This window comes from Peromyscus leucopus, chromosome 3 (assembly GCF_004664715.2).
Source record: "Peromyscus leucopus breed LL Stock chromosome 3, UCI_PerLeu_2.1, whole genome shotgun sequence".
Lineage (NCBI taxonomy): Eukaryota > Metazoa > Chordata > Mammalia > Rodentia > Cricetidae > Peromyscus > Peromyscus leucopus.
The window spans coordinates 85,213,503-85,231,238 of NC_051065.1; the positions used below are offsets into that span (position 1 = coordinate 85,213,503).

At 38.1% G+C, this 17,736-nt stretch overlaps 1 gene segment (V, D, J or C); it reads left to right on the plus strand.

Annotated features, from left to right (window-relative positions):
* The first annotated feature begins 2,990 nt into the window (after positions 1–2,990).
* Positions 2,991–4,224, plus strand: LOC114687504. The segment is given in 2 exon segments: positions 2,991–3,058; positions 3,179–4,224. Coding segments are annotated over 2 exon segments (369 nt in total).
* Positions 4,225–17,736: the final 13,512 nt, after the last annotated feature.

A 17,736-nucleotide genomic window follows, 5' to 3' on the forward strand; every position in this document is an offset into this window, starting at 1 on the left:
TATCACTTTGCAGGCAGGGATCTGTCTGGATCTATGTGAGTTCAAGGCCACACTGGAAACAGAACCAGGTGTGGTGGCACATGCCTTAAATTCTAACACTAGTTAACCATGCAGGTCTGGAGGTCTGTACAGAAAGACAGGAAGTAACAGTGCTGGCAAGAAGAGGAAGTGATATAGCTTGACAGAAAAAGCAAATCAGATGGCAGAACAGCAAGGCATATAGGCATGGGTAGACAGGAAGTATCTCGCACTTGGAAGCTTCAGAGTTGGTGAGGTAAGTTTGGCTGGTTGCTTTCCCTATTTCCATGATCCCTCTCAGGCTTTCACCCCTGTATTTGTCTTCATGTTTTTTTATAATAAGACCATTTAGAAATTCATCTACAACTGTGGGTTATTCTGAGAATGAAACTTCATGAAGGAAGTGAAAGTAGAGGCAGCCAGCTGATAGCACTCAGAAATTGTGTTAATCCAACCATGATGTGGGGCAAGTTGCATCTTAATTCCCAGAGAATAAGACAGAAGATTGGTTTCTCTATTGATTTGTTTCAGATATGGGGCAGGTTCAGAACACACAAAGACTGATTTCCACCAGCCTTCTTGACATGGAATGTGAATAATAATTATTTTTTTTCTGTTTGTATGTAGAGAACAAATAAACTCTCTATAATCACTGTGTGAATGAGTTTCTATTCCAAGGTTGTGTGAGATTCAGCAAAGAAGATGGATGTCAGTATGTGGTTGTGGTGGGTTTTAGGAACAGATAAGAGATGGGGAAAATAATAAATGTGATTGAATGTTTGCAAAAGGGCCATCAGCCACATAAAATTATAATTTTCGGTATCTGGTTGGAAAGATGGCTCTAAGAGGACTTTTTGTTCTTGCAGAGGAATGAGGCTTAATTCCCAGTACCCACATGATGGTTTGAAACAATTCCATTTTCAGGGGCTTTGTTACTCTCTTCTGACCTCTGTGGGAAGCATACATATTGGTGTTGTACATGGACCAAAATGGTCATGTACATTTAAAAAACCAAATCTTTAAAACTTTAATTATAATTTTCAGTAATACTCAGATGAGTATCCAAATAAATAACATTGACAAACCAACTGTATTTTTTCAAGGCAGTTGCTGCCAGCTGTGAAATAAATTACCATTTTGATGGATTCTATATGTTTGTTAGCATGATTTTATTGCTTAAACAAATCATACACATATTGTGTCAGTACTTGAAATATGTTCATATTAATGCATAGAATTGAGGCAGAGTACACAGATTCTTATCTCTATTGTAGATTCTTTGATATATCCCTCACTATAAAATCTATGACCATATACACCAGAGTGACTCCTGTCATTGATTTACAGGTTAATCAGTTTCTGAACATACCCACCTACCTATTGTTTCTGATACCTCCCCTGTGTCCATCATAATTTTTGACACTAACTGTGTGTCATTCTCATACTATCTGATCTCTATTTCACATATAGCAGTTGGGTTGACACACTCTAGACCTCACTTTGGCTATAACTCCCCATGTTTACCTTCTACATCTCCTTTCTTACATGTTTCTCTCACCATGCATCTTGTACTCTTCTGCCCAAAACATATAGTGAAATGTCCTTTCATTATCTGGAAGAAATACGGTGCCTATACCACATGCAAGTTTGAGACCATTTTACATTCAAGGACATGAGAGATAATTTCTGAGAGAAAACTCACATTCCTTAAAGACAATAATTTGTGATAAGTAAGGATAGAAGTCAGGTCCAATAATCTGAAGCCTCACAGGAATATTAGGAATAGATATAATCCCAGAATAATCTAGGAAGAGAATTTATATGAACAGATGAAAGGGGAGAAAGTTCATGACCTTGTCTGGTCATGATAGAAGTGTTCTTGTTTATCTGGGCTGTGATAAATAGGTAAAACAAGACTGTACCTGAAAAATGTGTTAGTTACATGAGATTCTGTCCTCCCTTACAAATCATGTCTTCAAGAAGTATTCTCTTACTCATGTGGGAATCATTGTGAGCAAGAAGTTGCCTGGTGAGTTGTAGAGCTAAGTCCCAATGGATACATCTACACAATACTCCCAAACCAAGGCTCAGGGAACATTTTTGAAATTGTGTTGAAAATTGTAAGACCATATGATCAGTGAATTTGCTGAGAGACTTTTGCCTTCTAGTAACATCGGGAGACATACATGAAAATTCTCACCAACATTATGAACCAAATATGAGCTGAACAGTGAGGACACCAAAGAGCATTAGAAACTGGATGGGGAAAGTCCATGAGGCTTTGAGTCCCCAAAGGATACAGACAACTTAGTAAAACTGGGAGCAGGGGAGGGACTCTTTCCCAGGAAAGAGCACATCAATTGATTGCCCACTGCTCAATGACCAGCCCTGAAAGCATACATACACATATTATTGTATAGACTTAACAGTTTATATTTAAGAATATTCATGTATACACAAGTATATTCATAAAATAATAAAGTTATGAAAAATAGGTCGTGAATTTGAAGGATGGTGAAGGGATGCATTAGGAGGACTTAAAGAGAGGAAAGGAAGAGAGAAATGCCTTAATTAAATACAATTTCATAAATAAATAGAAAAGAAGAAATAGCTGCATGGTCTCAAAAACATTTGCAGCTACCTATGAAAGGATCTTGTAAGGATTTATGTACTTTCTAGAATTATACCATATCTGACAGTCCCTGTCACGGTGGTAATCAAAGAAATTCTACATTGAACATGACAGCTATCAAAATAAAGTACAACTCTTACAGTGTTGTTGTTCTTTGTTGTCAAAAGAGGAGCACATTCCTACAAATAAACCTGTACTGCCTTTCTGATCTGATAACACAAGAGGACCGCAGGCTGTAATAAGTCACCAGCTTGGCCAATTGCCATTGCTGATTTGCATGTGCCCAGAGTGTACCTGTTCCCCTTCTTCATAGTCAGGTCACATCTGTGCTGGGGTCAGCCTCACACAGTCACAGCACAGACATGGCGGCTCCCACACAGCCTCTGGTGTTGCTGCTCTGGATTATAGGTAAGAAATTTTAATTTCTGTAAATGAATTTCTGAATCTGGTCAGTATTTCATTATCTCTGTGAAAGGCTTTTCTAATAGAATTAACTATACAAATTTATTTTCAATTTTCTAATCTCAGGTGCCAGATGTGACATCCAGATGACCCAGTCTTCAGCTACCCTGTCTGTGTCCCTGGGAGAAAGTGTCACTATGACATGCCAGGAAAGTCAGAACATTGGCAATGCTTTAGCATGGTATCAGCAGAAACCAGGAGAACATCCTCATCTCCTGATCTATCATGCAAACAGCTTGGAAGATGGGGTCCCATCTAGGTTCAGTGGGAGTAGATCTGGCACACAGTTTTCTCTCAAGATAAGTAGTGTGCAGTCTGAAGATATTGGAACCTATTACTGTCAACAGTATAGTAATCTTCCTTCCACAGTGATACAAGTCATAGCATAAACCCTGAAGGAAGCAGAACTATGTGGCCTGGCTGCCCCAGATGTTCCTCCTGGTGAGTCACTCGCTGAAACTGTTCCTCAGAGGTTACAGCCTTTTTAACATAGCTCACAATGATTCTTTTCTGTTGTAGTTGTTGTTGGTAGAAGAGGCTAACCAGTCCTCTCTGTAGTCTATTATTCTTCCACTTGATCTCCAGCAATACAGAGTACAGATGTCTTTTCTTAACAGAGGACACAGTTATTCCCTATGAGGACTATGAATTGTGTCTCCACTTGGGACTCACACAGAAGAGTGAAAGGTTCTGTGGATATTCCAGCATATGTTCTTTATATACAGAAAATTAACTCTACATTCCAGTATTGAAAAATCAGGAGATTATTATTGAGAGAAGCTGACAGCAGAAAGCATTCCTGGGTTTCTAGCAAAAGCTACAACACAAGTGTCAGAGAGAGGGAAGCCTACTTAGCCATAATCCTCTGTTGTGTCTTGAAATTCCAGCAGTGGGTGTTGACGCTCTCATGTGTCTGCAGCACTTCAAATAGGATTCTATTGGCTCTTATGTCCATCACTCTGCTTATAAGAACCGAACAATATTGAACCACACTCATATGACTTTTATTCTCACTGTATGAAGTGGAACATAGACTTTTCTACATGAAATCAGGGAAAGTAAACGATTGTCTTAAATATGTTTCCAGAAGTGGTATTGATGAAAAATTGATATTCCAGAGTATCGGTAACTGGAAGGTCCAGCCTCCAGTCCCCACCACGGTATGTGAAAAAATCCATGAAGGTGGTGAGGACTGGACTTTTTCTATTTGATGGAAAAATAAAAAATACACTCTTTCTGATGGTAACTTTCTCTTTTACTTCTTCTTAAAAATGGTCTCTGACTCTTTCTGTCTCCACACAGTTACAAACCTTTACATTGCTACATTCTATGCATTTAGCTACACATCTTGCTTTGCATATATATGGCCATACATCTCTGTACACAGTTACATCTATTTCCACATGTCTACATATCTTTATTTTGCATACATTACTCTTCTAAATATCTTTTTATGTAGCTTTTTCTTCCTTGCCTCCACATAGTCATAGCTATTATACATCTCATATACATAGCTCTCTCACCATGTAACACTTTACACTTGTAGGTAATTTTTTTAATCAAAGTTAAAAAGCCAAAGAAAATAATTTTCTTTGTCCTTCTCCTATAACCACATAAATTCTCATTTTGAAGACAAGTTTAAAAATGCATTAATTATGGAGGCTTTGCACTCATTATTTGTCAAGCAAACCATATTTTCTTTTAAACATATTGATTTTATTTTATGTGAATGTGTGCTCTTCTGTTCCTCTGTGTGCATACCACATATTTGAAAGTGCCCACAAGGGTCAAAAAAAGTTGTTTTAACCCATGAAACTAGAATGACAGGCCCATGTGAGCCACAGATGTGAATTCTGGAAACCAAACCTGGAACGTGTGCAAGAGCAGCAAGTCCTTTTCAAGGCTGAGCCATCTCTTCAGTCTCTGGTCATGTTTTCTTAAAAGGTCAAGCAGAAAATTTCACCTTAAAACAGGTGAAAAATAGTATATTTTAAATCAAACTTTGCCTTTTAAGGAAAAGTCCTTTGAAGAAGAGGCTCCTTTCTCCAGGGACGAGCCTTGAAGATCTTAGAGCAGAAAGAGAGCTGAGAAAAGCTCAGGCATGAAAGCAAATTTTGGTCTTAATCTATCAGTTAGCCTATGTATGACTGAAGCTCTGCAATAAGAAGAACACAGGGAAAAACCCTCCTCTAAGTTATAAGATGTTCATTCTACATATAGGCCGAGTTGTGTATGTCTATGTTAACTTTTGTTATCTCAGAAAATTTTTTTAAAAAATGACAGTGATGCAAACATTTGGTTAAAACCAGGAACTAGTAGGTAGATAGAAAGAAGGGTATTGGTTATCTGTCATGTCAATGCAGTTTTTTTAATATTTAGAAAATATGGAAACAATGAAGATGAACATATACACAGATGATTTTCTAGACTCCATATAAAATAGAATGATAATTGATAATTGGATACATAGATAGGTATATGTATCCTTAGATAGTATATATATATATGCTTTTTTTTCTTATGACCAAAAGTTTAAAAATGAAGTTGTATTTATATGTAGAAGAGTAAATGATATGAGATACTAAGTCTACATCTGTATGGAATAACATGATCATTGTATCTGTTAGGAAATAGTACCAAATCTAGCTCTTCAATCTTTAGAAGAACCATAAGTGTTGAATCCCACAAAACCTTAAAAATGATATTTTGATATTACCAATTCGTAATGAAAAATCATGCCACATGATTAATTATTTTTAGAGAAGACTGTTTATCAGGACCCTATGAATGGAGAACTACTCTTTGCTCAGTGAAACGTTATTTGTTCATTCTGATGATGAAGTTGTTCTGACTCCAGAGTCATCTTCTATGGCTCTTCATTAGTAATTCTCTAAAAGTCCAGATAGTGTTCATGTTCAATAATTTACTCTGCCTTGGTCATGTATGCCAGGTGTCAAGTACATTTATCTCACAGTAAAGCCCTTCTGAAATGTCTTCCACTGAGTTAAGATGACTCTGAATTGGTCTTTGAGGTAATCTAAGAAATCCCTTCATATACTGTACTTAGTATGAACTATTTTGTCTCAACACTCCAGAAAGCAGTGCTTATAATTTGCTTCTGTCTCCCTGGTGGATGTGTAAGATGAAACACTTCATTTTAGACTGCAAATAAGTGAACAAGCTTCAGATGTCTAGAAATCTAACTGCTTTACCAGTGTGACAGATCTGTGTTTTATTTAAATTCTACACTTTGGAGTTATTATGATTTCATGGCATACAATCTTGTAATTTCTTGCTCACCAGTTGTAATTATCATGACATCAAACATTCTTCTATGTTTTCAGCTCAGTCATACCATGAGGCTGAGCTAGAGTACCACAGGCCTATGTGAAAAGATCTAAATTATAGTATTTTTCCAGCAAATAGCAGTTGTACTAAAGAACTTCCTTAAATTATATACATCTAGAAGGTTATACACATGTGTCTATCAAATATTAACATCTCAGTTTTCCAGCTGAGAGAGACAAAATATACTGAGAGAAAGGATTGTGAAGTCCTATCTCCTGCTCAGCAAGAGAGATACCATGCTTAGAAACTGGAAATCTTTGTAATCAGTGCTAATGAGAGTCATGATTATTGTAGAGGAATATTCAACCACTGCTTTGCTAACCAGCATACTCACTAACAACAATCTATAAGCATTTATCCTTATAACCAGATATGTGCAGTCTTCACTTATCATCAAGGAAACTTTTCTTTGTAAAAGAGAGAGACCAGTACAGAAAATCACAACCAGCAGACATGCAGAGAGATAGTTTCAAGTCCCAGTGACCAAATCTACAAAACACCCATACTTAAGGAACAAGAGCATACTGCTTAAGAGAGGCCAGAAAGATTGTAAAAGCCAGAGGATCAGAAACTTTTCCTTCTAATAACATCAAAAGCTACACAATAATGTCTCATCAACATGAATGCCCAAATGTGAGCTGAACAAGAACACCAACAAACATACCAACATGCCAACATTCATGAGGAAAAATCCACAAGGCCTTAACCCTACATAAAGAATTACAGACAAATGAGTATAGCTGGGAGTGAAAGAGGTGACTTCTTTGATCTGTCATTTGCTCCCCCATGTATTGGAAAGATAATTATGCAAATAGTTGCTAACATAAGAAATGTGACTGAATCAGTTGCCATATGTAACCAACATCTTTCTTCAGGCAGATACATTATATAACTTGCCATTTATTTAATAACAGCAGTCACATTTTGTCAAAAATCTGGAATTTACTAGCAAAAAATGATATTTAGGTTAAGCAGTCAATGATCTAAAGACAACATTAAAATGAACAGTGAAAAGTATAGGGAGAGCTGTGAACAAAATATAAGCAATGCACCTGAATTTATACTTTGGTACAGTCTCTCTCTCTCTCTTTTTAACCAAGAAATAAAACAAAATATTAAAATAAGAATACAATAATCATGTATCTCTTGTGATTATAAGGGAGTGTATATCACAATGACTAAATGATACACACTATAAAACATTGATACCACTGGTTCTTGAAGTAAATTGATTCCTAATTCTCTGGGAAACCACCACATTTATTTCCAAAGGGCTGCACAAATTGCACTCCTACCAACAGAGGAAGATTGTTCTCCTTGTTCCACATGCTCTCCAAGATAAGCTGTCATCATTGGTTTTTATCTTAGCCATTCTGACAGGTGTAAGATGGTATCTCAGAGTTGTTTTGATTTGCATTTCTCTGGTGACTAAGGATGTTGAACAATTCCTTAAATGTCTTTTGGCCATTTGAGGTTTTTCTGTTGAGAATTCTCTGTTTAGCTCAGTAGCATTACCACTCTTGGGCATATACCCAAGGAATGCTCAAGCATGCCACAAGGATGGTTGCTATGTTCACAGCAGCATTATTCATAATAGCCAGAACTTGGAAACAATCTAGATGCCCCTCAACAGAAGATTGAATAAAGAAAATGTGGTACATATACACAATAGAATACTACTCAACAGTAAAAAAAAAAAAATGAAATCATGAAATTTTCAGGCAAATGGACAGAACTGGAAAATTTCATGCTGAATGAGGTAACCCTGACTCAGAAAGACAAATGTGGTATGTACTCACTCACAAGTGGATACTAGATGTAAAGCAAAGGATAACCAGACTACAACCCAGAGCTCCAGAGAAGCTTGCTAACAAGGAGGACCCTAAGAGGGATGCATGGATCACCCTGGGAAGGAGAAATAGATAAGATCTCTATGAGTAAACTGGGGATTGGGAGGGCAATAGAGAATAGGGGATAAGAACAAAAGGGAATGGGATGGCTGAGCTGGGGGAAGGATGGAGTGGGAGAGCAATGAAAAGAGATACCTTGATAGAGGGAGACATCATAGGAATAGAGAGAAACCTGGAGCTAGGGAAGTTTCCAGGAATCCACAAGGATGACCCCAGCTCAGACTACTAGTAATAGTGGAGAGGGTACCTGAACTGGCTTACCCTGGTAATCAGAATCAGAATGACCTGCAGAGATCCACAACTAAGTAACAGGCCTGAGCTCCAGGAGTCCAGTCAAAGGGAAGGGAGAGGGATTCTATGAGCAAAGGACATCAAGATTATGATGGGGAAACCTACAGAGACAGCCAAACCAAATAATGGGAATTCATGAAGTTTAGACCAACAGCTATGGAGCCTCCATGGGACTGGACTAGGCCCACTGCATAAACAAGACAGTTCTGTAGCTTGTTCTTAGGGGCCCTCTGGCAGTAGAATCAGGATCCATTTCTGGTGCATGATCTTGCTTTTTGGAGCCCATACCTTGCACAACCTAGATGCAGGGGGAGGGTCCTAGACCTGCCTCTACAGAATGTACTAGGCTCTGTGATGCCCCATGGGAGGGAGGGAGATCTAATCTTTTCAGAGGAGGGAATGAGGGATGGGTTGAGGGAAGGGAAGGGTGGGGGGGGCAGGAGGAGGGAAGAGAGAGGAATCTGTCATTGGTATATAAAGTGAAATTAAAAATTTTCTTAATAAAAAATTAAAAATAAAACATTGATACAGTTACAGAAAGAAATTAACAGTTAATAAACTCAAATAGGCTCTGTTTTTATACATGACAGGTAGGTGGCCAAGTACATTCCTAGGTACCTGTTCAAGATAAATGGAGACATATGTTCATTTGTAATTTGGGACAAAGGAATCCATAGTACCTTTATTTAAAAAAAGAAGTGGTCTATAGAGCTAAACAGAGAATTCTCAACAGAGGAAGCTCAAATGGCTGAAAGACATTTAAGGAATTGCTCAACATCACTAATCATCAGAGAAATGCAAATCAAAACGACTCTGATATACCACCTTACACCCATCAGAATGGATAAGATAAAAAACACTGAAGACACCTTATGCTGGAGAGGAGCTAGGGGAACTCTCCTTCACTGTTGGTGGGAATGCAAGCTTGTATCAATAAGGCACTTTCTTAGAAAATTGTGAATCAATCTCCCCCAAGATCCAGCTATACCACTCTTGGGTGTATTACCAAGGAATGCTCAATCATACCACAAGGACACTTGCTTAGCTATGTTCATAGAAGCATTGTTTGTAATAGCCAGAACCTGGAAACAACCTAGATTCCCTTCAACTGAAGAAAAGATAAATAAAATGTGGTACATATACAAAATGGAGTAGTACTCAGCAGAGGAAAACAAGAATATCATGAGGTTTGCAGGCAAATAGATGGATCTAGAAAAAAATCATCCTGGGTTAGGTAACCCAGACTCAGAAAGACAAACATGTTATGTACTCACTCATAGGAGGATATTAGATGTGGAACAAGGATGACTGGACTGCTACTCATATCATCAGGGAGGCTACCTAGAAAATAGGACCCCAAGAAAGACACAGGGATCACCCAATGACAGAGAAATGGATGAGATCTACATGAACAACCTGGATGTGAGTGGGGGAAATGAAAGGCAAGGGTCAAGGGAAAGAGAGCTTAGGGGAGCAGGAGATCCCAGATAGATCAAGAACAGAGAGGGAGAACAAGGAATAAGAAACCATGACAAATGAAGACCACATGAGAATAGGAAGAAGCAAAGTGCTAGAGAGGTTCACAGATATCCACAAAGATACCCCCACAACAGACTACTGGCAATGGTTGATAGACAGCCAGAACTGAGCTACTCTTGTGATAGGATGGCCAAACACCCTAATTGTCGTACTAGAAACCCCATCCAATGACTGAGGGAACTGGATGCAGAGATCCATGGCCAGGCCCCAGGTGGAACTCCACAAGTCCAATTGGTGAGAAAGAGGAGGGTTTATATGAGCAAGAATTGTTGAGACCAATGTTGGATAAAGCACAGGGACAAATAGCCAAAGGAATGGAAACACATGAACTATGAACCAATAGCTGAGGAGCCCCAACTGGATCAGGCCCTCTGAATAAGTGAGACAGTTGATTAGCTTGAACTGTTTGGGAGACCCCAGGCAGTGGGACCAGTTGCATGAGTTGGCTGTTTGTAGCCTGGGGCCTATGCAGGGATACTTTGCACAGCCTGGGTGAAGGGAGGAGGGGACTGGACCTGCCTGGACCGAATCTACCAGGCTGGCTGAATCCCCAGGGGAGTCCTGGCCCTGGAGGAGATGGGAATGGGGGGTGGATTGGGGGGAGGGCGGGAGGGGGTTAGGGAGGAGAGAGGACAGGGGAATCCATGGCTGATATGTAAAAATTATTAAAATATAAAATTAAAAAAACTTCTCAAGGCAGAAAAATAAAAAAAAATTTCATCCACAGATGGAAGAATAAGTGTTATCATTACTAGAGTTTTATTGTGGTGGTATTCTAATTGTACTGAAATGTGATTTTGATTGTATGTTAATAAATAAAGTTGCCCGGGGGTCAGAGCTATTAGAGCATTAGACAGAGTGTGGCGCTGGTGGCACACGCCTTTAATCCCATAGATCTCTGTGTGTTCAGGGATACAGCCAGCATTGGAGACATATGCCTTTAAGACCTAGGGGGCTGTACATTCAGACAGTGATGAGGCAGTCACGTGTTTGGGTTTACAACCAATGAGAAGGAAGAATGACTAGAAAAACAACTTACACAAAGGAAATAGCTCTCTTTCAGGAAGCTGGGACACTGCAGGAGGAAGGGTGAGATTTTAGCTCTGAGCTCTGACCTCTTGGCTTTCTCTTTTACATTGTTTCTGTGTTTCTTATTTAATAAGACAGTTGGTTTCATCTACATTTTATAACTTCCAGAAATGGAGACATAGTACTTATTTATTCACGCTATATGGCTGAACCTTGAAAGGAACAGTTATACTGTAAAAGTGAAGTTAGTCACTGAAAAACATATGCTGTGTGATTTCATTCAAAAGAGATTCAAGAAAAGAAAAAAATCACTTCAACTTATGTATCAGTGACCATGAGTTCAAATGAGTAGCAAATTAAAGTTGCTTTTACAAACATGCAGGATCATGGAGAATATAACTGCCTTTTACTTTAGTTTTTGCTCTGACAGTGTTTAATGGAATTAGATGAAACTCTGTGTATTTAGCATTTCATTTAAAAATCTGTGTATCAGGGAAAGCATGTAGGTGCATGGCTACAGGCCTGGAACAGAAGAATCAACATAGAGGTGATTTTAGCAAAGTATAGTTTAAAAAATCTGATTCTTCCCTTGCTGAATATGCAGATAGAAGAAACATTGAAATAAAGAATCTTCAGACATCATGTAAGAAGGCTTTCATCAAGGATTGTGTATAATAGGGTAATGGAACTTGTTAAATGATAATTTTGTAAACATGATTAAGAATTTAAATATTGGTATAGTGTGTTGCATATCTCTAAATCCAGCACTTGAGATGCTGAAGCAAATGGATCTCCATGACTTTGGGGCCAGCCTGATCTACATAGCAAGTTCTAGGAAAGTCAAGGCTAAATGGTGAGACTCTGTTACAATCACAAAAACAAAGACAAAATGAAATTTTAAAATTAGTTGATTGGACACTATCATTTCCTGCCCTAATTAAAATCTGAGAATAGCTTTAGTGTGTATGTGTGTGTGTATGGTAGAGGAGTCAGTCATCCACAGGTAGACTCGAAGGAGTCAAGGATTGATAGTGGCTATCAACTACTCATCATTTTTACTGGCTATCAATTACTCATTATTTTTACATTTTGAGACAGGGTCTCTGGTTGAACATGGAAGTTTCCATATGACAAGAGTCATCAGACAGCCCCTTTGTTCTTGTCTCTATGTCTGAATGCTTGGGTTAGAGAAAAGTGGCTGAATCGGGGTTTTATAAGAATGTTGGGAATGGAATTTTGCTTCCTGTACTTCCACAGCAAATACCTTACCTACTGAGACATCTCCGGCCTTAAAACTAATTTCTTAAAAATAAAAAGCATCTGGACCTTCAGGCCAGTCTCTTATGGTTAATGTATTTTAATACCAAGAAAAATAAGTTTCTAATTTATATCAGCTTTTCTCTTCATGCATTTATTAGTAGTTGTCTTTTTTAATTTATTTACTTATTTACATCCCTACAGAGCCTCCTCTCTCTCCTCCAACTCCCTCCCCCATTTCTTCCCTGCCCCCACTCAATCCACCTATCCTCTATATTGAATTAGAAAGAGACAGTACTTCCATGGGCACCATCACAGCATGACATATCAAACTGCCATAAAAACAGGCATTTCCCCTTGTACTCAGGCTGGGCAAGGCAATCCAGCCTGAGGGATATGTTCCCAAGAGCCATCCAAAGTACTAGGTGCAGCCCCTGCTCACATTGCCATGAGTCCACCAATAGACCAATCTACAAAACTGTCACAGATATATGCAGAGAGGCTAGGTTGCTCCCATTCAGGTTCCTTGGTTGTTGGTTTAGACTCTGTGAGTTCCTGCAAACAAAACTAGCCATTTCTGTGAGTTGTCCTGTGATGTTCCTGATACCTCTGAGCCCTACAATCCCTCCTCATTCTCCTCAGGAATAGTCCCTGAGCTTGACCTAGCTTGAGCATCTGAGACCTCTAATCCAGTCCCCACAATGGCACACAACAAGGCCACACCTACTCTAACAGTGCAAGACCTCTTAAGAGTGTCACTCCCTATGGGTCAGCTATTGAAACATATGAGTGTATGAGAGCCATTCCTATTCAAATTACCCCATTGTTGGATGGCTCACAATCTAGGTTTGTAAATACCTTCCAGTCATGAAACTATTGATGCTTTTACCATATTTTCAGAAACGTTTTGATTTATGAAAGTATTTTGAGAGGCTACCACAAATATAATGTTTAAAAATTTATTTCAAGATATGAGGTTTGGTGTTTGATTCCATGGTTGTACAAACTCATCAGTTTATGCAACCTTGTACCTTTTATTTAGAGAACATCCTATAAAATATATTTAGACTATGTGAAATGACTTCATAAATCTGAATGTCAAGAAATAATGAACTCTTCTTTTTTGAATGTGAGCCTAGACTTTAACAGATTAACCAGGAGTTAAAAAAGAGGGTCATAGGCCTCTGTGTGAACCCCTCCCTGACCCCTCCAAAAAAAAGTAACATGCAATAGTCTAGACAGGAAGCCATCGAAGAGAACTCTTTAAAATTGTGATAAGGATGTTGAAGTATAGCTCTCCACAATTGATGGATTCTGTTGTGGATGTGGGTAGGGAAGGACTCAATTTTCTTTCTTTCTTTTTTAATTATTATTTTATTTTATAATTAATTTAATTTTACATATCAGCCATGGATTCCCCTGTCCTCCCTCCTCCCACCAATTTTCTATAAGGGGCAGGCCATTGGGAGTTTGATCATTCTCTAGTAAGTATTTGAGTAAAACAAATTGGTTTCAATTTAATTTTGTTTTTATTTTTATTTTTCTATTTTTAGCAGGGATGGTCACAGGGTGCATGATGTGAAATTACAAAATCATCAATAAAATTATTATGTTAGAATAGCAAAATAATAATAATAATGATGATGATGATGATAATAATAATAATAATAATAAATGTTCCTCATATCCCAGGACATTTGAATACTTGTCCTCAGTTAGTTCATGGGGCTGTTTGGAAAAGATATAAGGAGGTACAGCCTTGCTAAAGAAAGGAGAGCACTGATGGGAGGCTTTAAGAATTTAAGTCTCTCTTGCCATTTCCAGTTCCTTTTTAGTTGGAGCTGTATTATCTCAGCTTCCTGATCTGGCCAACATGAATACCATTCTTCCCCTCTATGATAGATTTGTATCTCTTCAAACCAGCAAACAAAAACTACATTTAAATTCCAGTTCATACCATTTATCATGAATGTTTAGAAAATAACAAATACTCATGAAGATGTACATAAAATCAGCTTTTGCATACCATTGACAAGGCTGTAAATTACTAGAGCCTTTAAAGAAAACAGGGTGAATAGTCCTCAAAGAAATCTGAAAATGGAATTATTGCTCAGTGCAGCCCTACATCTTCTGAAACTCATGTCTAGGAACTGGAGTCAAGATGACACAAAGACACCTGTTGTTTATTGTCATTCTCTTCCAAGTATTTAGATAAGCAGAGAGGAAGGCATATTCTTCCTTATAAGTGAAAACTATAAAATTTTACCTGAAAGGGAAGGCAAGGAAAACTAAAGATACAGAATCAAGATCCAGAAATAACACAGTTTGGTCAGCTATCTCTTGTTAGATATTTATTTTCCAGCTACACAGTGAAGGTTTTGTTTTTGTAGATTATTTCCTCCGGTATAGGTGAAACCATCAATGTTTATAGTTTAACTTCTACTCTTAGTAGTCACAGGTAGCTTTTGGAAGCAGCTAATCTGTGCCTAACAAAGAACAAATTTTTCCTGCATTCTCACCAGCAGAGGGAGACAGAAACCTTTGAAATTTTATCAAGTACTTGAAAGAAAAATAGCTGTTATTATTTTATGGTGGGTAGTGTAGTAGTAAAGACTTTTTACCACTAGGTTTTTTTGTCTTTACATTTTATTTTCAAATAAGTAAACACTCATAGGAAGATAAAAAGAAATGTTTGGAAAATCGTATTCATCCTTCACCAGTTTTTGCCAATGTTTATTTGTCATGATTATAATGTAATGTCAAAACAAGTACATTAAAATTGATGAAAACCCTGGAATTTCTTCTTACCAAGTTCCTTCAGCTGTGCTTTTAAAAATCCATTCATGAATATTTTGTAATTTTGAGAATGAAAGTCTTTCCTGAGCACTCTCTCTCTCTCTCTCTCTCTCTCTCTCTCTCTCTCTGTGTGTGTGTGTGTGTGTGTGTGTGTGTGTGTTTATAAACTATAAGTAAAAGCCAGTCTTTCTCAAAATTGTGACAAACACTTGAATGAAATGACAAAATGAGGAAAGCTTTATTTCAGCTCACACTTCCAGAGGCTTCAGTCCATGGTCAGTTTCCAGTGCTGTCTAGCTAAGTTGTTAACTGACTACCATACCTGGGATCATCTACTGGAGGAAATCAATCCAATATATGGCCTCTCTCTTCGGCTGACTATATTCAGTGCGTGCCCATTGTTTTTCAAATGTCCTTGATCTCCATTGAAATTTTTTTCTTCAACTTCTCAACAGAATAACATGAAACCTCAGAGCCTCCCTGCAGTGAATCTGGCACTGATACACATTTATGTAGTAAATTTTAATTAGGGCTCCACCAGCAATTGTCTCCAAACAATGAAGAATAGAATGAGAACTGTCTAGGATTTCCAGAGTGCAATATGAATATTTTTGTTTATTAAATTATATAAAACTTAAATGATATTATAATCCAAGTTGATTTGGTCTTGGTGTCTATTAACAACAACAAAACTCAAACTAAGACAACACTCTCCGGATACTTTCCTTTAGGTCTCTTCTATCCATAACCACTCACTGAAACTCACCAAGGTTTGACACATGCTACAGTATTAACATTTTCCTACAACTGAACATCATATAATTTCAGGTGATTACTCAAATACAAACACACTTTTTCTTTGTATGTGATAGAAAAATTGTTGTCTAGCTGGTTGCCTACTGAATTGGTCATTTTTAGGCTTTTCTCATTGGTAATTGTCCTGTCAACACTTCCTGCCATCATTTGTGTATCATGTAACTGGAAATGTCTGAGTTGTCCTAAATTTAATTACAAGATCCAGAAAATGAAGGGAGAGGTCAGGAAATCAGTTAGCACACCCAGGTCCCTGTTTCACATCCATGGATGTTGTTAGAGCCTTAGCAAAGCCTTTCTCTGCTGTTATCCTTTAAACAATGCCCCCTTGTGTTTGTTTTTCATATGTATTCCATTCCCCATCTCCTCTTTGCAAACATATATACAGTACGTATGAAAATGTCATAATAAAATCCATTAGTTTTCATACTAATTTAAAATAAATCTCAAAAAAAATGTGGCCTATGTAGCTAGAATTTTCCTGCCTTGCCCATAGTCAGGACAAATCTTTGTCACCCACCAGTCCCACAGCTGCTCATACCCAACCAAGTAAACACAGAGACTTATATTGCTTACAAACTGTATGGCTGTGGCAGGCTTCTTGCTAACTGTTCTTATAGCTTAAATTAATCCATTTCCATAAATCTATACCTTGCCATGTGGCTCATGGCTTACCGGCATCTTCACATGCTGCTTGTCATGGTGACAGCTGGCAGTGACTCCTTCTGCCTTCCTGTTCTTTCTTTTCTCCTCTCTGATAGTCCTGCCTATACTTCCTGCCTAGCCACTGACCAATCAGTATTTTATTTATTGACCAATCAGAGCAACACATTTGCCATACAGAACATCCCACAGCAGGCCTAGACAGTCAAGGTGTTGTAGCTTTAATCCCAGCACTTGGGAGGCAGGGGCAGACAGATGCCTATGATTTTGATGCCAGTCTGCTCTAAGTAGTGAGTTCCAGGGCAATCCAGGGCAACATCGTGAATTTTTTTTTTTTTTCGAGACAGGGTTTCTCTGTGTAGCTTTGCGCCTTTCCTGGAACTCACTTGGTAGTCCAGGCTGGCCTCGAACTCACAGAGTTCCGCCTGGCTCTGCCTCCTGAGTGCTGGGATTAAAGGTGTGCGCCACCACCGCCCGGCCAACATCATGAAATTTTGTCTCAAATAAAAAACAAAGAACCTGGTCATAGCAATTAATTCTGTACAGATAATCTTCCTATACCAATAATTACCCAACTTGGAGTAAACTTGGCCTTTATCTATATATAATATATGCTCAAATTAAGTAATGTATCCTTTCCTTATCCAAATTTTAAACTTTTCCACGGGAAAAAGATAAACATCTGGCTAAGACTTAGGTTTAGGGGCAAGAACGGTGTTCAATAGCTGCTTTGGGGTATCATAACACAGAGTCTCAGGTGTTAAGTGAGTGATATTTACATAAATTTTCAAGAAACCTTTTAGAGAAATAGGGAGATAGCCCCAAGTATCTTCTCTTCATTGTATCTTATACTCAGATTTCAAGCCTGCTCTGTGTTCCCACGGAGTTGAACTGATAGCTTTTAAGAGTTCAAAATTTGGGGAGCATTATCCTCTGGAAGCACATGCCCATATTCTATAAATTTTGAATACATTTTGG